The 23,025-nt window shown below is 47.3% G+C and overlaps 1 protein-coding gene across 6 annotated transcripts in view; it reads right to left on the reverse strand.

The window, feature by feature from the left end:
* ARMC9 (armadillo repeat containing 9) overlaps positions 1-15,345 on the reverse strand; it is a 168,847-nt gene extending 153,502 nt beyond the window's left edge. For all 6 annotated transcript variants that reach the window (XM_058437383.1, XM_032753920.2, XM_032753916.2 and 3 more), the window contains exons 1-3: positions 15,234-15,345; positions 7,732-7,823; positions 5,782-5,907 (exon numbers count right to left, since the gene is read on the reverse strand). In XM_058437383.1, coding sequence (XP_058293366.1) covers positions 5,782-5,907; positions 7,732-7,782 — 177 coding nt within the window. In that variant the 5' untranslated portion in view covers positions 7,783-7,823; positions 15,234-15,345. The remainder of the gene's footprint in view (positions 1-5,781; positions 5,908-7,731; positions 7,824-15,233) is intronic.
* Between the last annotated feature and the right edge of the window lie 7,680 nt (positions 15,346-23,025).

The following is a 23,025-nucleotide window of genomic DNA, read 5'->3' on the forward strand; positions in this document are numbered from 1 at the left end:
ATAATTTTGTGGATTTAAGTATAAGGCAGAAGTCAAATAACTTCTTAAGAGTCCAAAACAATGCAGCTGCTACTGTTCTTTTTGTATCAAATGCCCAAGATGTTTGTACTTACATTTTATGCTCAACTGCAACAGTGTTTCTGAGATTGGATTTTCTACAGAATCCCCACTTCCCCACCCAATACCATTGTTATTTACCACCATTATTGGCCATTGTTATTTTATACTTTTAAAAATGAGTTTATGGGTGAGATGGCTCACACCTGTAATCCCAGCACTTTGGGAGGCCAAGGCAGGTGGATCACAAGGTCAGGAGTTTGAGACCAGCCTGACCAACATGGTGAAACCCTTTCTCTACTAAAAATACAAAAATTAGCCAGGCATGGTGGTGCATGCCTATAATCCCAGCTACTCTGGAGGCTGAGGCAGGAGAATTGCTTGAACCCGGGAGGCGGAGGTTGGAGTGAGCCGAGATTGCACCACTGTACTCCAGCCTGGGCAACAGAGTGAGACTCCATCTCAAAAACAAAACAAAAAAGTGAGTTTACATGGCCGGGCGTGGTAGCTCACACCTGTAATCCCAGCACTTTGGAAGGCCAAAGTGGGCAGATCGTTTGAGCCCAGGAGTTCAAGACGAGCCTGGACAACATGGTGAAACCCTGTCTCTACAAAAAATACAAAAATTAGCTGGGTGTGGTGACATGTGCCTGTAGTCCCAGCTACCCGGGAGGCTGAGGTGGGAGGACCATCTGAGCCCTGGAGGTAGAGGCTGCACTGAGCTAAGATTGCACCACTGTATTTCAGCCTAAGCAACAGAATGAGACCCTGTCTCAGAAAAAAAAAAAAAAAAAGAAAGAAAAAACGTTTACAGATAATTTTCCTGCATAATTGTCATTTTTTAAAATTACTTGTTTTATCTGTTTATAAGCAAATTTTCTAACATAAAATGGAAATGTATAGAGAACAAATAATGTAACACTGTTTGGTTACACATAAGTCAAAGATGTTGATTGGTAAGGAATCCTCAAATCTGAATATTACAAAAATGTTCACTATGTCATGTGATCAAGAACTGTCTCTGAATACTGCCTTATGCTGGAAGGTGCCGGTTACATTTCAAGTAAACTCGGAATTTTTCAAATAAGCCCTACAATGAGCATCTATCTCCTCAAGGCTGGCTCTTCTGTTCCTCCCGGACACAGGTGAGGGACAGTCTGTTAGCGCCTGTGGGTGAGGGTTGCCAAAACAAAGCACAAGCAGCTGAATGCAGCCACTTCTTGGAAGAATTTGGGGAAGCTGACCAGAGACCTGCATGCTTGTTAATGACTGCCACAAAGGTGAAGGGATCCTCCCAGGGGAAGTGCTGTGGGGCCAGGCTCAGCCCCACGCTCGCCTCTACCAAGGTCCCAAGCAAGCCCTGTGCCCATTCCTGAGGGGGCCTTGCCATGAGAAGTGAGGTGACCAAGAGCTCCCTGACTGTGTGGATGAGGTGAGTGCAGACTCTTGTGAAATGTTACGGCTTTGAGAAAAGATATTTTATCAACGTGGCTTGGCAGAGTCCACAAGTCAAATGGCCCATCTACAGTTTGTTCTAAGGTCTGTATTTGTGGACCTGAAACCACAAACCTTTGCTATGTCATTATAATCACATCTATCATCCTTCCTAACTCATGAATCATATTCTGTACCTGGAAATGATCCCTGAGCTTAAAATAATACCCACACATAAAAGAATCTGCTATTATAACTTACAGTCACAAAATATTGGTGATGTTCTATAAACCATGATCAAAGCAGAATCAACAAGATGAGAAAATGTGTGCACCATCAATAGTAACTTGTAAACACACACGCTTCTTACACCTCACAACAATGTAAACATACTTAACACTACTGAACTATACACATAAAACTGCTTGGGGAAACTCACTATTTTTTGAGTTCCACTAACAATTAGCATATTTTGCTGAACCTCAGTTCTAGGTATATTTTTTTATTTTTCTTTCTAAAATTTTTTCCCCACTCTTCTTCATTCAAACCAGGCATTTTTCATTTGGGAAATCTACCATAGTGGGGGACACAGCTGTTGATTGGATGAGCAGAAAAGATATGCTTGTGACAATCAGAAAGTTTCAAGGTCTTTCAAGTTATATAAAAATGGACCTGAAGACATCAGAGCAATACAAATCAAAACTATGACAAGATATCACTTCAAAGCCATCAAAATGGCGAGCATTTTAAAAACACACACAGGAAATAACAAGCACTGGCAAGGACGTAGAGAAACTGGAACGCTTATGTACTGCTGGTGGGAATGGAAAATGGTATAACCACTTTGTAAAACAGCTTGGCAATTCCTCAAAAAATTAAAAATAGAACTACCATATGATCCAGCAATACTTCTGGGTATACATCCAAAAGAACAGAAAGCAAGGCCTTAAAGAGATACTTGCACACCCACGTTCACTGCAGCACTATTTTTTTTTTTTGAGATGAAGTCTCACTCTTGTACCCCAGGCTGGAGTGCAATGGTGGGATCTTGGCTTACTGCAACCTCTGCCTCCCAGGTTCAAGTGATTCTCCTGCCTCAGCCTCCTAGGTAGCTGGGATTACAGGCGCCTGCCACTATGCCCCGCTAATTTTTGTATTTTTTTTTTTTTTTTAGTAGAGACGGGGTTTCACCATGTTGGCCGGGCTGGGCTTGAACTCCTGACCTCAGGTGATCTGCCCACCTCGGCCTCCCAAAGTGCTGGGATTACAGGCATGAGCCACCACACCCAGCCCCAACAGCACTATTCTTAATAGCCAAGAGGTGGAAGCGACCCAAGTGTCCATCAACAGAAGAATAGATAAACAAACTGTGTGTGTGTGTGTGTGTGTGTGTGTGTGTGTGTGTGAATATATGTCACAGAATATTATTCAGCCTTTAAAAGGAAAGGAAATCTTGTCATACATTGCAACATGAATGAACTTTGACGACATTATGCTGAGTGAAATAAGCCAATTACAGAAAGACGAATACTGCATAATTCCATTTATATGACATATCTAAAGTAGCCAGTTCATAGACAGAAAGTAGAATAGTGGCTGCCAAGGCCTAGGGGGAGGATAAAGGCGGAATTATTAAATGGGGACAGAGTTTCAGGTTTGTAAAATGAAAAATTCTAGAGATGTTTCACAACAATGTGAACACATTTAACACTACTGAACTGTACACATAAGAATGGTTAAGATGATACATTTTATGTTATCTTTAATCACATTTTTTTAAAAAGACCTAAAGAGACATTTAAGTGTTCTCAGATGCAGCTGGAGCTGAAATGCGATGACAAACCAGCTGCGGAAAGTGTACAGCAGCCACCTCTGGAGGGACCCGATATGCAAAGAAGCTTCAAGACACAGGGCCTGTTGGCCTTACCCTGTATCATCACATCATCTGGTCATGTGTGAACTTCACAAAAGAGTCTCACTGTTCTGCAAGTTAGGTATTGAGGATTTGCCATATTCCTCTCAAATGGTAGCTTTAATTAAGAGATGCTCACATATACTTCCAACCTGTAGGGTTTCTTCATCCAGAAAGAACCAGGGAAGCCAGGTGCTGGGGAGTGAAGCTCATTTCCTGAGGAACACGCTTCACTCTAAGAACCTGTTTTCACCTCTAATAATGACTATATTCTTTTATGTTCTGAACATATTGCTTTAGGTGTGGGGGGTGCCAGGGAGGTCTGGCTGCTGTAGCATCCACAGAAGAGTCTGTGTTGACAGGAAGGCAGCAGCTCAGCATCCAGGGGTCAGAGGCCTGAAGGGGAGCAGGCAGAGGGTTCAGCCCTGCCTTGAGCTCCATGGGCCACTTCAAAAGTGCCCCTCTCTCAACAGCACCCATGCCAGGCCACTGGGGAGTTGAGGACTAGGAGAAAACCAGCAGTAGCTGCCACTTGAACTCCAGCTACTCAAGGGGCTTGCAAACCAAGCCTCAAATTTTTTCTGGAAGTAGGTATGTTAAAATTTAAAAATCTGTTAAAATAATAAGGCCAGGTGCAGTGGCTCATGCCTATAATCCCAGTGCTTTGGGAGGTTGAGGCAGGAGGATCACTTGAGATTGGGAGTTTGAGACCAGCCTGGCATGGTGGCTCACCCCTGTAACCCCAGCCTGGGAAACACAGCAAGACTCTATCTCCACATAATTTTTTTTAAATTATAAAAATAAAATAGACCAGGCGTGGTGGCTCACATCTGTAATCCCAGCACTTTGGAAGGCTGAGGCGGAGGTCAGGAGTTTGAGACCAGCCTGGCCAACCTGGTGAAACCCTATCTCCACTAAAAATACTAAAACTAGCTGGGCATGATGGTGTGTGCCTGTAATCCCAGCTACTTGGGAGGCTGAGGCAGGAGAATCGCTTGGACCCAGGAGGCGGAGGTTCCAGTAAGCCGAGATCCTGCCACTGCACCCCAGCCGGGGCAACAGAGCACAACTCCATCTCAAATAAATAAATAAATAATAAAATCATCCAAAGGTGAAACATGCTGTCTTAGGAAATGGTACAGTCTCTTGTCAATGGAAATATTCTAGGTGAACTGATTACTTACCTGGCATATTACAAATGAGATTGAGACATCAAATAATGCTTAAAATAATGACTTTTAATTTTTTTGGAGACAGGGTCTCACTCTGTCACTATAGCTGGAGTGCAGCAGTATGATCATGGCTCAACGCAGCCTCGGTTTCCTGAGCTCAAGTGATCCTCCTACCTCAGCCACCTAAGTAGCTGGGACTGCAGGTGCATGCCACCATGCTTGGCCAATTTTTACTGTTTATAGAAAGGAGGTTCCGGCTGGGCGTGGTGGCTCACATCTGTAATCCCAGCACTTTTGGGAGGCCAAGGTGGGTGGATCACTTGAGGCCAAGAGTTCGAGACTAGCCTGGCCAACGTAGTGAAACCCCATCTCTACTAAAAATGCAAAAATTAGCCAGACGCAGTAGCATGTGCCTGTAATCCCAGCTACTAGGGAGGGTGAGGCAGGAGAATCGCTTGAATCCCGGAGGTGGAGGTGGCGATGAGCCAAGATCGTACCACTGCACTCCAGCCTGGGTGACAGAGCGAGAGACTCCATCTCAAAAAAAAAAAGAAAAAGAAACAAGGTCCTACTGTGTTGCACAGGCTGGTCTTAAACTCCTGGGCTTATGCGATCCTCCTGCCTCAGCCTACCAAAGTGCTGGGATTAAAGGAGTCAGCCACCATGCCCAGCCAAGGATTTTTAAGATCCCTTCTAACCCTGAGAGTTGAGGTCTGTATAACCTCTGTGCCCCTGCAGCCCACTGGTATTCACAGAGCTGCTCAGACTTCCTTTCACAGACCCGCCTTGTCAGTCTCATTCTTGCTCCCTGTTCTCTCCAACCTCCCCAAGCTAGAATGCAAATGCTGTGCTGGCAGGGGCTGGATTTTGTTTGTACGCTGCTGGATCGCCAGTGCCTAGAATTAATAACCTGAAACTCCTCAGGAGGAAGGCTACAATTGTCTCAGTTCCTAAACACTGCATGGTTTCTTCTTTTCCTTCTTCCCAAGAAATGTTTGTGAAAGATCTTACATGGCCACACATTTCCTAGGGAGGGTACAGAGATTTAAAATGACATTACTAGTTCATCTATAAACACTTGTGCCATCTAAAGTAACTCTGAGCAAGTGCTCAAAAACTATTCTAGCACTATCCAACAGCAGCATTTTCCACAAGTTGGGAGCATCCTGAATTATCTACAGGGATGAAAAATAAGCAAAATGTTACCTGAATTGTCAGTGATTTGGAGTCTCTGAAAGATCCACCTACTGTTTTACACAATGGTTTTCCTTTTATTTTGCATTCTTTTGAAAATGTTTTCAAGGTGTCTTCAAATTCAGCAAAATCTAAATACTATAAAAAATAAATAATTCAATTCGACAGCAAAACAAACAAATAATCCAATTAAAAAACAGCCAAAGGATCTGAATAGGTATTTATCCAAAGAAGACATTAAAAAGACCAACAGATACATGAAAAGGTACTTAACATCACCAACAATCAGAAAAATGCAAATCAAAACCACAGAGATATAATTACCTCACACCTGTCAGAATGGCTATTACAAAAAAGACAAAAAAAGTCTTGGCAAGGATGTGGAGAAAAGGAAACACTTGTGCACTGTTGGTGAGATTGTAAATTGGTATAGCCATTACAGAAAACTATATGGAGGTTCCTCAAAAAAATAAAAATAGAACTACCAGCCAGAAGCAGTGGCTTACGCCTGTAATCCCAGCACTTTGGGAGGCCGAGGGGAGTGGATCACGAGGTCAGGAATTTGAGACCAGCCTGGCCAACATGGTGAAACCCCATCTCTACTAAAAATACAAAAATTAGCTGGGCACGGTGGCACGTGCCCGTAGTCCCAGCTACTCGGGAGGCTGAGGCAGGAGAATCGCTTGAACCCGGGAGGTGGAGGTTGCAGTGAGCAGAGATAGCGCCACTGCACTCGACAGAGTGAGACTCTATCTCAAAAAAAAAAAAAGAAAAGAAAAAGTGGTATAGGCCAGGTGACATGGCTCATGCCTGTAATCCCAACACTTTGGGAGGCTGAGGTAGGAGGATCGCTTGAGCCTAGGACTTTGAGGCCAGCCTGGGCAACAAAGCGAGACCCCATCTCAAATAAATAAATTTTTAAAAGAAAATGTGTCATATAGGCAGGGTGCAGTGGCTCATGCTTGCAATCCCAGAACTTTGGGAGGCTGAGGCAGGAGGACTGCTTGAAGCCAAGAGTTCAAGACCAGCTTGGACAACAGAGTGAGATCCTGTCTCCACAAAAATTAAAATAAAACCTAGCTGAGCATGGTGGTGCACGCCTGTAGTCTCAGCTACCCAGGAAGCTGAGGCAGGAAGACTGCTTGAGCCCAGGAGTTCAAGGCTACATACAGTGAACCATGATGATGCCACTGCACTCCAGCCTAGGCAGCAGAACAAGACCTTGTCTCTAAAAAAATTTTTAAATGTAAATTTTTTAAAAAAGAATATATTCGCCATCACACCACCGAATTCCAAATCTGCACTTGCGCGGTGGGCGCCTCATCCTTGCTCCAGGCCTGTGGCTCTCGCAACCTGCAGATGGTTACTCACACAGTTAAGCAGCAGCAAGCGCCAACCATTTCTTTAGCATCAGAAAGTTTGAGGCCTGGGCCCTACTTGTCAAAGCTTTTAGTGTAGGAAACCTAGGCCATTACCAGATAATGAGTTAAAAAAATTATGATGCAGCCACTCTATGAAATACTCTATGGCATTCAAATGTCTAGGGCAGATCATAGGCAGATGTTCATGCTATGTTATTGTTGGCAGATAAAAAGCAAGCTACAGAACAATGTATCATCCCATTCTGTAAAACAAACTACAGGCATGTGAATATATTTTTACTATTCATAGAAAAAAGTCTGGGAGGGAAATTTCCTTTTTACACTTCTGTAGTGCTTGAAACTTTTACCATGGACATGTATTGCTTTTATAATTTTCTTTCAAGGGACTTTTTAAGTGGCTTTAAGATTTGTTTAGTTATAAAACCAAAATGTAAATACATGGAATATTATATAATAGAAAAATAGCTCCAACATAACAATAGAAGAAACATTACAAGGCACTAAATAGTTTGTTGCATTTTAAAACACAAGTTTGCAAGATCTGTTTCTCTGTGACCTCTGTTTTATATAATATACCTACCTCTTTCACTAGTCCAAGTAATTCAGATTCATGAGCCAGAATGTCCCCCATATTGAACTGTTACTGGTAATTAATTCTCACAGCAAAAATCTCTAGAAGGCAAAAATACAAGACAAGAGCTTTCATTTCAGCTACCTATGAAACTACAAAAAGGTGGTTGTGGTGAGCAGAATAATGGCCCCCAAAGACATCCATGCCCCAATCCCCAGAACCTGTGAATACGTGAGGTTACACGGCAAGGGGGAATTAAGGTGCAGATGGAATTAAGGTTGCTCATCAGCTGACCTTTAAATTGGGGGATGATCCTGGATTACCCAGGTGGGCCCAAGGCAGTCACAGCAGAGGGAGGGGGGCAGACAGAGGCAAGAGGGTCAGTGTCAGCATGATGAGGTATGAGAAAGACTCAACAGCCACTGCAGGCTTTAAAGGGGGTAAAGTGGCATAAGCCAAGGAGGGTAAGTAGCCTCTAGAAACTGCATAAGGCAAGGAACAGATCCTCCCAGAGCATCCAGAAATGATCAAGCCCTGCAGACACCTTGACTTCAGCTCAGTGAGAGCCATTTCAGACTTCTGACCTCCAGAACTAGAAGATATTAAATCTTTGTTGCTTGACACCACTTAGTTTATGGTCATTTGTTCAGCGGCACTAGGAAATACAACGGCTAAAGTCAAAAGAAACTCTTCCTACTCTTTCTACCAGCCCTCAAGGTGTACCCAAAGCAGCCATTCCCCATGGCCCACACCCCAGGCTCAGCCCAAACCAGTTGCCCATAACCCCAGAGGAATCAAAAGGTCTGGGCTCTAATATTAAGCATGCCATTCACTGGCACCTGATCTGAGACAACTCACTGAAATGCAGAGCCTTTTTTCATCTATAAAATTCAGAATGTATCAGAACTCATCCAATTTTTTTTTTGAGATGGGATCTCACTCCGTTGCCCAGGATGGAGTGCAATGGTGCGATCATAGCTCACTGCAAGCTAAAACTCCTGGGTTCAAGCGATCCTCCCTCTTCAGCCTCCCCAGTGGCTAGAACTATAGGTGCATGCCACCATACCCAGGTAATTTTTTTTTTTTTTTTTTTTAGTAGAGACAGGGAGACTGGGTCTTACTAAGCTGCCAAACTCCTGGGTAATGCAATCCTCCCGCCTTGGCCTCCCAAAGTGCTGGGATTATAGGCGTGAGCCACTACACTCAGTCAGATCTCTTCTGAGTCTGTAACCTTACATTTTTCTGCCATTGCCTCCCCATCTCCTTTCTCTCCACTTCAATCCAATTTCTACACTTTTAACAAGTGAGCATTCCCCTCCTGCTTGGGACCCTCCTGTGGTTCCACCACCCTCCAGATGAAGGCCAGACTCCTTAGGCCCAACTCCCAAAGCCCTAGACAACTTGGCCTCTGACATACTCCCATTGGTTCTGTAAACTTGAGCCACACTGGCCACTGTGTGGTTCCTGTGGACACCCACTGAACACCCAAAGCACACGCCTGCCCTCGTAAACTCTGGCTCACTGCCCTTCCTTCAGACACTCACGTCTCAGGTCTCTGCTTAACTGTCACCTCCTCAGAGAGTCTTGCCCTGACCACCTTTTCTAAGAGGTTGGCCCATCACTTCTCAACCCTTTGTGCTGCTTGATTTTTCTCAACAGCACCTGACAGGGGCTCCCCTGTGCCTAGACCAGTGCCTGGCACACAGTACAGGCTCAAAAACATGGACAGAGTGGAAATTAATTCCAGACGTGAAGAAAACAGCACAAGGAAAGGGACAGAACCTGAAGGAGACAGGTATGGGGTTATTTTAGATAGAGTGGTTGATGGCCTCACTGAGAATGTGACATTTCAGCAAAGATGGAGCACTTGGATCTGGGGAAGAGGGCTTTGCTAGTGCACAGGCCTCAGGCTGAAGAGCTCTGCAGTCTTGGGGTATTGGGATGTAGCTAGAGGTGAGGCAGACAGCAGCAGGCAATGGGGGGCCGGGGCCAGGTCAGGTGGGCCTTGCAGAGCTGGCAGGTGGCTTGGACATTAGGCTGAGAGTAACAGGAGGCTCAGAGAGAGTATGGAGGAGGGGACTGACACCGCTGATGTCCCTTTTTTTTTTTCCTGAGACAGAGTTTCCCTCTGTTGCCCAGGCTAGAGTGCAGTGATCATAGCTCACTGCAGCCTCAAACTCCTGGGCTCAAGCAATCCTCCCACCTCAGCCTCCCGAGTAGCTGGGCCTACAGAGTGTGCCTCTATGCCCCAAGTCATTTGTTTTCTGGTTTTTTCGTTTGTTTGGTTTTTGGTGAGTTTTTTTTGTTTGTTTTTGTTTTTGAGACAGAGTCTCGCTGTTGTTGCCTGGGCTGGAGTAGAATGGCACAATCTCAGCTCACTGCAACCTCCGCCTCTGGAGTTCCAGCAATTCTCCATCCCCAGCCTCCTGAGTAGCTGGGATTACAGGCACCCGCCACCACGCCTAGCTAATTTTTGTATTTTTAGTAGAGACAGGGTTTCAACATGTTGGCCAGGCTGGTCTCGAACTCCTGACCTCAGGTGATCCACCTGCCTTGGCCTCCCAAAGTGCTGGGATTACAGGCATGAGCCACCGTGCCCAGCCTTGGTTTTTTCAGAGACAGGATTTCACCATTGCCCAGGCTGGTCTTGAACTCCTGGGCTCAATCCTCCCTCCTCTGCCTCCCAAAGTGCTGGGATTACAGGGGTGAGCCACCATGCCCGGCTGCTGATGTCCATTTTTTAATATGCATGTTGCCTGCTCTGCACAGAAGACTGGAGGGGAGTGGGAAGAGGGAGATGAGTACTGCTCAGGCCATGACAGCCATGAGCATCATTTGGATAAGCAAGAGGGGCCATGCGTGCTGTGAGTCCAGATGGAAAAGGCAGAAGAGGCACAATCTGCAGACCAGTTAGCTGTGGGACATGAGGGGAAGAAGGGAAGGAAGGACCCTGGGATCTGAACAGCTGGCCAAAGAGTATGTGATTTGCTGCGTCAACAAAAACCTGGGGAAGGACTGTTTTGAGGTCAAACCAAGATCTCTATTTTGGCTGTAAGTCTGAGCTGCTTGTTAGACATTCCAGTGGAGGTTCCGAAATGGTCAGTGGGTATCGTAAGAACTAAAGAAAGAGGAGAGAGGAGAGAAACACGAAGGGTGGCTCGACAGTCAACAGGTTTATTTCAAACCTGGGAGGGACTTCCAACCAAGTTAGGTCAGAGCCACACTCTCTCACAGACTAAGAGTTTTTAAGGATTCAGGGTGGGAGAGTTTATCAGAGGCTTGGACTGCTTCTGTGTCTCTTTGTGGTGCTTATCTGGGAGGGAGAGTTGTGTGTCTGTTCTCATACATCTTTCTGCAGCTGTAGGCATACCCCCCAAGTCTGCTTTTAGCTTCCCTTAGAGCACCTGAAGAGAAGGGAATGTCCTTATTAAGGCTCACTGTTGTACTGAGGCCCATTGTAAGAGGGGGAAGTTTGGCAGTTACCCAGGAAACAAACCTGTTGACTGTTGAGTCACCCTTCGTGTTTCTCTCCTCTTTCTTTAATTCTTACAGATATATGAGCCTAGAGTCTAAGGGAGAAGCAGGAACGGCATTCAGAGGGATAGCAGAGAATATGGGTGCTGAGCAAAGACACAGATTTAGTGATTAGAAGTGAAACAGGCTGGGTACAGTGACTCACACCTGTAATCCTAGCACTTTCGGACACCAAGGCAGGCAGATCACTTGAGCTCATGAGTTCGAGACCAGCCTGGGCAACGTGGTGAAACCTCATCTCTACAGAAATACAAAAATTAGCCAGGCGTGGTGGTGCATGCCTGTAATCCCAGCTACTGGGGAGGCTGAGACAGGAGGATCACTTGAACCAGGAAAGTCGAGGCTGTAGTGAGCCGGGATCATTAAAAATACAAAAATTAGCCAGGTGTGGTGGCAGGTGCCTGTAATCTCAGCTACTCCGGAAGCTGAGGCAGGAGAATCGCTTGAAACCGGGAAGCGGAGGTTGCAATGACCCGAGATCGTGCCATTGCACTCCAGCCTGGGCAACAGAGTGAAACTCCAAAAAAAAAAAAAAAAAAAAAAGAAAGAAAGAAACAAGGTCATCAGCTGCAAGTAAGAAGCATGGTGACAGTTTGAAGAGAAGAGAGGGTAGGAACCAAAGTGACTACAGCAACATGGCAGGGTTGCTGGTATTAGAGTCCATTTAAGATCTCTGGACTTGAATCTAAAATAGAGTCAGTCTGCACAGTTTTGCAGCTCTTCTCCAGGCACTTTCAGCTCTCTGAGTTAGGTTAACCAACGTGAGAGGTTCTTCTAGAAGACAGAGGAGAGGGAAAACAGTACAACCATGATGGGACACTGGAACTAATCAGGTTAAGAATGGGGGAGGGGAACACACATAAGGCGGCTGCAGGGCAGTGAGGAAGCGGTGGGGTCCAAGACCTGCTGAAGGAGGCACATTCCAGTGAGCATGAGAGATGGAAAGGAGTGGGCAGAGAGTGGGACAGATGCCTGAAGGCAAGACTTTGAAGGTGACTAGTACTAAAAAGCTCCCGGCCACAAGAGTGGGCGGATGAGGAGGATGGAGGAAAGAGATGCCTGCAAGTAAGGAGGATGAAGAAACTGGAGGGGCCAGGATGTGGAAACCCCCAAAAGTGAAGTAAAAGAGATGAAGGGATAGGCAGCCAGCCGGGTACTGGAGGCTCCAAGGGAACTGGAGAGACTTGCCCTGGGAAGTGGCTACCTCAGGGAGGGCTGGCAAGGGGTACAGCGTCTGCCATGTGCTTCAAAGGAGCTGGGGTTTGTGAAGGAGTGGGCAGTGATCTGGAAGCAGCAATGAGGAGCAGGGAGGACACCTCCCCATGCACCACACCAGCCCTGCCAGATGCAAAAGGGGAGAGAAGAAAGGCACCTGCTCCTGGAGGACACCCACCTCTCCAGCCTTTTTCTGGACCCATGCCTCAAATCCATCCACCTTCCCCCTACCTTATCCCTCTCCTTGCTCCCTTCCACCAATCCCACATTGGGCCCTGCCAACAGCCAACTCCTGGCCATTCCCCCACACAACAAACTCGTCCAGGATCCTAAGCCTGTGGTTGATGTATGCTCTGCCCCCCAGGCAAACATGACTCATGATTCTAAGCCAAGCCAGATTTAACCTCCTTCAAGAAGTCTTCCATGAACAACCCCTCCCTTCTTTCCCTACCAAGGCTTTTTTTTTTTTTTTTTTTTTTTTTTGAGACGGAGTTTAGCTCTGTTGCCCAGGCTAGAGTATAGTGGTGGGATCTCGGCTCACTGCAACCTCCACCTCCTGGGTTCAAGTGATTCTCCCGCCTCAGCCTCCCAAGTAGCTGGGGTTACAGGCATGTGCCATGACGCCCAGCTAATTTTGTTGTTGTTGTTGTTTTGAGATGGAGTTTCACTTTTGTCACCCAGGCTGGAGTGCAAAGGCGCAGTCTGGCTCACTGCAACCTCTGCCTCCCAGGTTCAACTGATTCTCCTGCCTCAGCCTCCCGAGTATATGGGATTACAGGCGCCCGCCACCAACGCCCAGCTGATTTTTGTATTTTTAGTAGAGACAGGGTTTCACCATGTTGGCCAGGCTGGTCTCGAACTCCTGACCTCAGGTGATCCACCCGCCTCAGCCTCCCAAAGTGCTGGGATTACAGGTGTGAGCCATCACACCTGGCCTAATTTTTGTATTATTTTAGTAGTGACAGGGTTTCACCATGTTGGCCAGGCTGGTCTTGAACCCCTGACCTCAAGCGATTCGCCCACCCAAAGTGTTGGGATTATAGGCATAAGCCACTGCACCTGGCACTTTTTATAACCCTGTTCACAAAGACAGGGAGCTGTATTTCAATTTCGTATCCCCAGAACCTAACAGAGTGCCTCGTAAGCAAGAAAGGTACTCAAGGCCTATAATGAATAAATGAGGCCCGGGCTGAGGGGATGTCATTTTAAATGCCCTGGAACAGGAAAAGGGAGTTTCTGAGAATTTGAGCTCCTTCCAACCTCAAGGCCTCTGCACATACTACTCTCTCCGCCTAGAACACTTTTCCCTTTCTTCACCTGGTTAACCACTGTGCCCAATAAACATCACCTCCTTAGAGCAGTCCTCCGTAAGCCGTTTAAATACTATCTGCCGTGATCAACTGTCATTGAATGTGAGTGCTGCTGGGTATCCTACTACTCTGACATTCTTAGAAATTACAGAATTGGCCGGGCGTAGTGGCTCACAGCTGTAATCCCGACACTTTGGGAGGCTGAGGCAGGCGGATCACCTGAGGTCAGGAGTTCGAGACCAGCCTGGTCAACATGGTGAAACCCCATCTCTACTAAAAATACAAAAATTAGCCGGGCGTGGTGGCGTGTGCACCTGTAACCCCAGCTACCAGGGAGGCTGAGGCAAGAGAATCACTTGAACCCAGGAGGTGGAGGTTGCAGTGAGCCGAGATTGTGCCACTCCACTCCAGCCTGAGCGACAGGGAAAGACTCCGTCTCAAAAAAAAAGAAAAGAAAAAGAAATTACAGAATTTTCTCTAAACTTTTTATATCATAGTAGGTATCATTTATTGAGGGTATATGGTATGCCAGGCAATGTGCAAAATGTTTTACATTTAACCTTCATAGTAAACCTGAGAGGTGAATAGAGTTTATATTTTCCCATTCCAGATGAGGCAATTTGAGGCCCAGGAAGTCTGACACACTCCCAACAGCCACAGTAAGTGACTAAGCGGCTGAAAATAACCACTACACAGTATTTCCCAAAGTCCGGACCACCTAAATCAGAATCAGCTGGCACTCTTGTGCAAATGAAAATTCCTGCCTCCACCCTGGTCTTACTGAACACCATGGCAGGCACCAAGCCCAGAAACCTGCCTTTTAAACAAGCTCCCTGGGTGACTTTCACACACTCTCAAGTTTGAGAACCACTGCTCTCCTTTATGCGGAAACTAAGAAAAACTTTTCCAGTCACATTTGGGGATTGCAGCGGCAGCTTTTGAATTCCTATATAAAATTTAGGGCCCACAAACGGGTGGGATTATGGGATTTGTATGGAAGCCGAATCTGCATAGCACGCATCCAGTTTTTCCTTAGATTAGGTGAAGTCTGGACTTCACCTGGGTGCCTGAGGAACGCGGCTAGCAGATGGAGATTATGAGGGGGATCTAAACCCCGGGTAACCCGCTCGCGCCGCCACCACCAGCTGGACGACTTGGGGGAGCCCCTCCAAGTTTGGTCCACTGCAGCAAAGATCAGGGACTACTTGCGGGAAGCAGCTGGGCCTGTCCTTTCTTGGGATGTCCAGGCGGCCGCCTCGGCCCTGGCCGGAGAAAGATCCCCGGACCACAGGCGAGAAGTGGTAGCATCCCGCGGCGGCGGAGCGGGCGCGTCGGGGTTTTCCTCGGAACAAGAGGTCCGCAGAGCCTCGGCCCTCCAACCCCACCGCTGCTCCTCCCAGCACCAGGACGGCGGGCTGAGGGTGGCCCGGCTGCATCCGGGGACGCGCTTACCTGCTGCTCGGCCGCGGACACTCGCGCTCACCCAGCCCGGCCGCCACCTCTGCAGCCGTCACCCGGGCAACCGCCGCCGCCACCCCGGCGTCACGTGGGGCGGCGCAGCCAATCGGGCGGGGCGCCGCCGGCGCGGAGCAGCCTGGGAGGGAAGGTGGACGACCCCGAAACTTCCTGGCGGCGGAAGTGAGGGTCCACAGTCCATCAGTGGCCGCGGTTCAGGCACTGGGTGTCCGCGTCTGCTGCCGTCCCCTCCACCACTCCACTTTCGTTCGTTCATTCATTCGTTCATTTCCCCGTAGTTGCGCCAGTCGCTGCGCCGGCTCTCGGGAGGAGCCGGAGCAGGCTCAACCCCTTGCCTCAAGGAGCTCGTGGTCGCGTAGAGAACACAAACTAGGACAGTGTGGTGTCCGTGGGAAAAGAGTCAGGCATGGTTATTCCCATCTTACAGGAGGGACCTGGGGCCACCTTAGAACCAAAAGTGACGCCCAAGATGTGCATTAAAGCTCCGGGCACCAGGGTCCCGCCCCACTGCAGCGGTTTCCAGGGATTTCAGAGAAACAGTTTTCCATGTAAAATGTGGGCTTTTAAAAATAAATCAGGAGCACACGTCTTCCCTCTCTTTGCACCTGATGCTTTTGAACTGAAGTTCACCAGCACAGAATGAGCACTTGCTGGTCGCCCAACTTTGTGCTGGAGGGTGAGGAGGTGGCCATGGATAGAAAATCCCTCCCCTCCAGGCGTTGAGGTTCCGTGGGAGTCTCCCATTGCCACCTCAGTGTTTCCACCTCCATGCTTCCACGAAGGAGGAGGCTACCAGGGCCAGAGACAGGGAATGGGGCACGGAGAAGGTAGGTCAGCTCGCCTTTGAAGAAGCCCTAAGATGGGCGGTGGCCACCACCTCCCCAGTCCCCAACCCTGCCAGTGGATTGTCTTCCAAAACAAAAAAAGAGCTGTATTTAGTAAAATAGAGCCCTACCTTCTGTCCAGGTAATATGGATTGAAAATAAATCTTCAATGCATGGCCATAATATTTATCGTCAACACAACTGTATGCCAGGAGATGCCAGACAAAATATAGAACACACAGTTAAATGTGAATTTTAGATTATGTTTTAGTATAAATAAATCCCAAATACTGCTTCATTTTATTGTGCTTGTAGGATGTTATGTTGTTTTGTATTTTTGTTTGCAAAACGTGCAGCCTATATGTGTGCCCAGCATTGTGCTAAGTGAATCATATAGATTGTTTTATTTAATTCTCATACCAGGCTCGGTGCGGTGGCTCACACCTGTAATCCCAGCACTTGGGAGGCCAAGGCAGGTGGATCACCTGAGGTCAGGAGTTTGAGACCAGCCTGGCCAACATGGTGAAACCTGTCTCTACTAAAAATACAAAAATTAGCTGGTCATAGTGGCATGTTCCTGTAATCCCAGCCACTCGGGAAGCTGAGGCAGGAGAATCGCTTGAACCCGGAAGATGGAGGTTTCAGTGAGCCGAGATCACACCACTGTACTCCAGCCTGGGCAACAGAGTGAGACTCTGTCTCAAAAAAAAAAAAAGTTTTTAATTCTCACACCACATCTATGAGATGAATAATATTTTCAGCATTTTACTGATTGACAATGCTGTAATTAACCTGAGCTCTGTGCTCTTAGAAAACAGCCACAGTTAAGAAATCTCACCCACCCACCCCCAAACCTTTTGTTTTCTAAAATCTTCCACACTTTTGTGTTCTGGGAAGTAGCTTATCAGAAAGAACGACTCTTCCACATATGACTTCATCAGACTCACGGTCCTGTCTTTCTCATGCCTCCCATATGATGCACAGATGACCCCCTTGTTTACCTGTGACAAGGACAATGCAGACCTTTACCCTTCTGTCTGAGCCTGCCGGCAAGGCCAAGTACAGACCTTTAAGCTTCTCATTCTTTGTCTTGTGGTTGATTAGCTGAGATTAGAGCTGTCTGTTTTGTCTTTGGCAAGATGAATAACATGAGGCATAGGGGATTAAGAAACTCCTCAAAGTTTACACTGCTGAGGAGACCAGGACTAAACCCAGGTCTCTGTGTCTCTGGACCCTGGGCTCTGAGCTGCCGTGAACACCCCACCTGCTTTGCTTTCCCTCCTGAGTGCATTTGCCTGACTGCCAGGATTGTGGTCATTGTGGTGGCTATTGTCTTTGTCTACCTCCCCTCTCCCTTCTGGTAGCATACCCCATCCCTGACCACAGGATGGGCAGATGGTCCAGACTGGACCAATCTTACCCCATCCCTGTGGCCTCAGTGATGGGTCCAGGATGGGCATGTGAGCCAAGCAAAGCCAATGATAGTCCTTCCCTGGGATTTTGCTGTTGAAGTGTGGTCAGGTTATTGTAAAATGAGACTCCAGGGCAGCCTACAGCCTTCACTACATGGGAAAGACTGAGAAGATGAAGCCATTACTTAGAGAAATGCAAAGAAAGTGCTGCGGGCATCAGATCCCTGGTCCCAGCATCTGAGTTCCCTGGAGCTACACTTATTCTTATAGCTCCTCCAGCATCCTTCCAATCAACTGCTTTTTTATTTTTCATTTTTCTGAGCCAGGGTGTTACTCTGTCGCCCAGGCTGGAGTACAGTGGCGCAATCTCAGCTTGCTGCAACTTCTGCCTCCTGGGCTCAAACAATCCTCCCACCTCAGCCTCCCTCATAGCTGAGATTACAGGCGTGTGCCACCATGCCCAGCTAATTTTTGTACCTTTTGTAGAGACGGAGTTTTGCCATGTTGCCCAGGCTGGTCTCAAACTCCTGAGCTCAAGCCATCTACCTGCCTCAGCCTCCCAAAGTGCTGGGATTATACATATTACTGCACCCGACTTCAACCATCTTTTTAATTTCAACTGGTTTGGACCTGCATGGTGGCTCGTGCCTGTAATCCCAGCACTTTGGGAGGCCAAAGTGGGAGAATTGCTTGAGGCCAGGAGTTTCAGACCAGCCTAGGCAACATAGCAACATCCGTCTGTACAAAAAAAAAAAAAATCCGTCTGTACAAAAAAAAAATTCTTTTAATTAATAAACTGGTTCAAGTTGGGTTTCTGTCTCTTGCAACCAAAAGAGACCAGACTAATAGAGACACAATTTCTGTATGTCTGTTTGAGATAGGAAAAACCAAACTGACTGTTTTTACTCTTCTCACACTCAACACATTTTTTTTTTTTTTTGAGACAGAGTCTAACTCTGTTGCCCAGGCTAGAGTGAAGTGGCACAGTCATAGCTTGCTGCAGCCTCAACCTTCCAGGCTTAAGTGATCCTCCCACCTCAGCCTCCCAAGTGGCTGCTGGGACTACAAGCACGCACCACTATGCTCTGCTTTTCTTTTTAGAGGTGGGGTCCCACTTTGTTGCCCAGGCTGGTCTTGAATGCCTAGGCTCAAGCGATCCTCTCACTTTGGCCTCCCAAAGTGCTGGGATTATAGATGTGAGCCACCATGCCCATCCTCAACACAACGCTTCTGACAGCAGGTGTGTGGAGGTTTTTCCCTACACACTAAGCAACTATCCAGCAGACACTAACTGGTTGTCCTACAGTTCAATTCTGATGCTAGCTAATGACTGGAGTTAGAATCAGATCCCATAGGTCAAAGGCTCAGTCCCACAAGACTGTCCCCCACCTCAGATGCCAGTCAAAAGTAGCAGTTGTCATCTATACTTCTAGCCAAATGGCTATAAATGAGGGTTCCATTAATTTACTAGGATGGCTCATAGAAGGAAACACTCACATGTACTGGCTCATTATAAAGAATGTGACAAAGGTTACAGATAAACAGCCAGATGAGGTGGTACCCAGGGCAAAGGATGGGGGTGCAGACCTTCCATGCCCTCTCCAGGTACCTCCATAGTTCAGCAGTCTAGAAGTTCTTCAAACGCTGTAGTTCAGGGATTTTTACAGAGGCTTTGTAACACAGGCACAATCGATTGTTATTATTATTATTATTTTTGAGATGGAGTTTCGCTCTTGTTGCCCAGACTGGAGTGCAATGGTGCAATCTTGGCTCACCGCAACCTCTGCCTCCGGGGTTCAAACGATTCTCCTGCCTCAGCCTCCCAAAGTGCTGGGATTACAGGCATAAGCCACCGTGCCTGGTTGACACAATCGATTATTAACTCAATCTCTGGCCTTTCTCCTCATCCCAGAAGATGGGGATGGGGCTGAAAGTTCCAAGCTTCTACCCTTGGCTTGGTTTTTCTGGTGACCAACCCACCAAGAGTCATCTCATTAGAATACTAGATGTTCCCATCACCCATGAAATTCCAAGGGATTAGGACCCCTTATCAGGAGCAAGGGACAAAGACCAAATAGAACAAAAAGATCCACCTAGTGCCCCTATCACTCATGAAATCACACGAATTTTAGGAGCTCTGTGCCAGGAACCAGGGGCAGAGACCAATTATATATTTTTCTTTTCTTTTTTTTAGACACAGTTTTGCTCTTGTCACCCAGGCTGGCGTGCAGTGATGCAATCTCAGCTAACTGCAACCTCTGCCTCTTGGGTTCAAATGATTCTTCTGCCTCAGCCTCCCGAGTAGCTGTGATTACAGGTGCGTGCCCCCACGCCCACCTAGTTTTTGTATTTTTAGTAGAGACAGGGTTTCACCATGTTGGCCAGGCTGGTCTCGAACTCCTGACCTCAGGTGATCTGCCCGCCTCAGCCTCTCAAAGTGCTAGGATTACAGGTGTGAGCCACCGTGCCCGGCCTAATGATATATTTTTCTTATTTCACAATGTCATATCAACTAAAAGTGGCCTCAGCAATGGGGGTGGTGGTTCATTTTCTTATAATAAATATAGAAGTAGCTGGCTTCTTACCAGCAGCTCAAGTTGTCAAGGATCTGGGTTGGTTTCTGAACTGTATCATCCCTGTGACTAGGAGTGATATGGAACAAATAGATATGGTTTGATACAGTTTAAAAATAATTAAACTGCTATAATTCCTTAGTTATAATTCAAGACTTTCTTTGAATCCTGAACGCTTGTGTAATGCATAATGCCAATATTAAGGCGGAAAAATCTCTGACTCAATCTCAGTCTATTTAACTTATTTGATGTGTTCAGGTGGGATTACAGAGGATACTTTTGTCACAAGAGGCAAAACTGCTTAGGTCTGAAGCTTCCTCCAGGCAGTCTCTAGGTTGGCTCTGCTGTGTATATTCCATGAGTTCATAGCAATACACTGAACCAGCTGCCTCAACTTCCGCACTCTTAGGACCTGCCAAAGCATCCCATTTGCCCCAAATGTTCTTGTTTGACCACTCCAGTTTTCCCAAAATGGGACACATACTGCCAATGGTCCCAAGATGACTTTCTAAATTGTTTAATTGTGAAAATTTCAAACATATGCAAAACCAGAGGATAGTTTAGTGAATCACCATACACCCATCTCTCAGATTCTAGGATTATAATGACACTGGGAAAAACTTAACCTCAAATTAAATCCTTGGAATATGCAGAACACTTTAGCCAATATCTTCAGCCTTGCATTGGACATCAAAGGGACTGGCGGAGCTCTAGATTCTGGTGGGGGACACAGCTGATTCTTCTGCAGCCTAGAGCCTTCTGTGGGCCCCAGCCTTGAGTACTTTAGGGGCAGGAGGTCACACTCCTCTGTGGCCTGCTACACACAGTTCATGAATGAAATCATCCTTGCAGGCACAGCAGGCATCTTCCTGGCTGCTGTCTTTGTTGGAAGGCAAAGAGCTGAGACCACAGGCAAAGAGGGAGAGTTGGTAAATGTTACTTTCCTGAGTTGCATAAAAGGGTGAAGCCACCTAAATTAAGCACAGTGAACCTGACGCACCCAGGCAGACCAGCGGCCAGCTAGACTAAACGCAGTTGCCTCATCCGGGAGCTCCTGCAGGGGGAGTTCAGACCAAGAGCATGTTTCTGAGCAGGCCCAGCGCCTGCATCTAATCAGTGGGTTGGAGGAGGAACGTACTGAAATGCCCGGCGTAAATCAAGAGATGAATTACAAGTCGCTGCTTAAGCGAACAACATTTCCTTCCAGGAACGTTGGATCTTGGTCACTGCTCAAAACTCATGATGTGTGGGGGATGCAGATCCATCCATCTTCCCAGCCCGGAGTCCATGTAGAGGTGGAGGAACAGTTGTCTCCCAAAGGCTGCTTCTCCTCCCTCTCTCCTTCCCAAAGCTGTTTATATCTGAAAGCTGAAGATTTCTTGGAAGGAGAGCACACCAGGTGGAAATATTCATCTCCCAAAAGAGCTCTCGGTGGGCGGTAAAGCAGGCGACCCCTGAAAGTCACTGAGCAGCCACCGTGGCCTCTAGTGTGTGTCCTTCCTCCTATCCCAAGGATGTGAGCCGCATCACTGCCCCAGTTGTTCTGTGTTCTGGAGGAGGTTGGCAGAAAAACTCAGGCCTCAAAATGAATGTCTGGAAGAGGAAGCCTGGATTCCCAGGTGGTTTCCAAGCAGGCACACTTGGAGAGATGGCTAGGGCTTTCATCAGTGGTGTTCATAGACATACACACTTAAGACTTTTCATGAGGACTGTCACTTTCTTTTTCTTTCTTTTTTTTTTTTTTTGAGATGGAGTCTCGCTCTGTCGCCCAGGCTGGAGTGCAGTGGCACGATCTCAGCTCACTGCAACCTCCGCCTCCAGGGGTCAAGTGATTCTCCTGCCTCAGCCTCCTGAGTAGCTGGGATTACAGGCATGCGCCATCACACTCAGCTAATTTTTGTATTTTCAGCAGAGATGGGTTTTGACCATGTTGGTCAGGCTGGTCTCGAACTCCTGACCTCGTGATCTGCCCGCCTTGGCCTCCCAAAGTGCTGGGATTACGGGTGTGAGCCACCGTGCCTGATCCAGAGAACATCTTTATTCATGTGATCATCCCTTCCTTTTAGAGGCAGAAGGGATTCCTGCAAGCCACAAAGCATTTCCTGGCCTCATTGTCGACTTAGTCTAAACACTAGGCCTTGCCCCAAACAAACGTTGCATTACGATTATTGCTTTTGCAGTGAGACCCACATATGGTCTAGAGAGGGGGTGTGTATGAGACAAAGCGAGAACTTGGCTAACAAATGGTTGGTTAATCTTACCACTAAACAGAATTCATGCTACTAGAGGGTGCACATAGTAACCTTAAATCTCCCTTCACCCTTCTCCCCACCTATGATGAATGTCCTATGAGCTCTGCTGAACCCAAAGTCAAGGGTACCCTGTAGAACTCCTTTCTGCTCCTGTCTTTTACTGGTGACAGAAATTTGAAACTGAAAGAGAAACCATGGGCCTGTTGAGGAGGGAATTTGGAAGGACTGACCCCTGCTGCAGCATTACCCAAGAACTTGCTAGAAACGCAAATCTGGGGCCAAGTGCAGTGGCTCACACCTGTAATCCCAGGACTTTGGGAGGCTGAGGCGGGCAGATCACTTGAGGTCAGGAGTTCAAGACCAGCCTGACCAACATGGTGAAACCCCGTCTCTACTAAAAACACACAAAAAATTAGCCGAGCGTGGTATTGGGCGCCTGTAATCCCAGCTACTTGGGAAGCTGAGGCAGGAGAATCACTTGAACCTGGGAGGCAGAGGTTGCAGTGAGCCGAGATTGCGTGCCACTGCACTCCAGCCTGGCAACAGAGCAAGACTCTGTCCGCGCCCCCCCCCCCCAAAAAAAAAAAGAGAGAAAAGAAACTTAAATCTTCTGGCTCAGCAGTCTGGGTGCCTCTGCTGGAACTCAAGGGTCCTAGGCAGGGCCCCTGCAGCATCTGCGGCCAAGAAAGCCTAGCTGCGGGCCCACT

This window comes from Hylobates moloch, unplaced genomic scaffold, assembly GCF_009828535.3.
Source record: "Hylobates moloch isolate HMO894 unplaced genomic scaffold, HMol_V3 SCAFFOLD_1, whole genome shotgun sequence".
Classification (NCBI taxonomy): Eukaryota; Metazoa; Chordata; class Mammalia; order Primates; family Hylobatidae; genus Hylobates; species Hylobates moloch.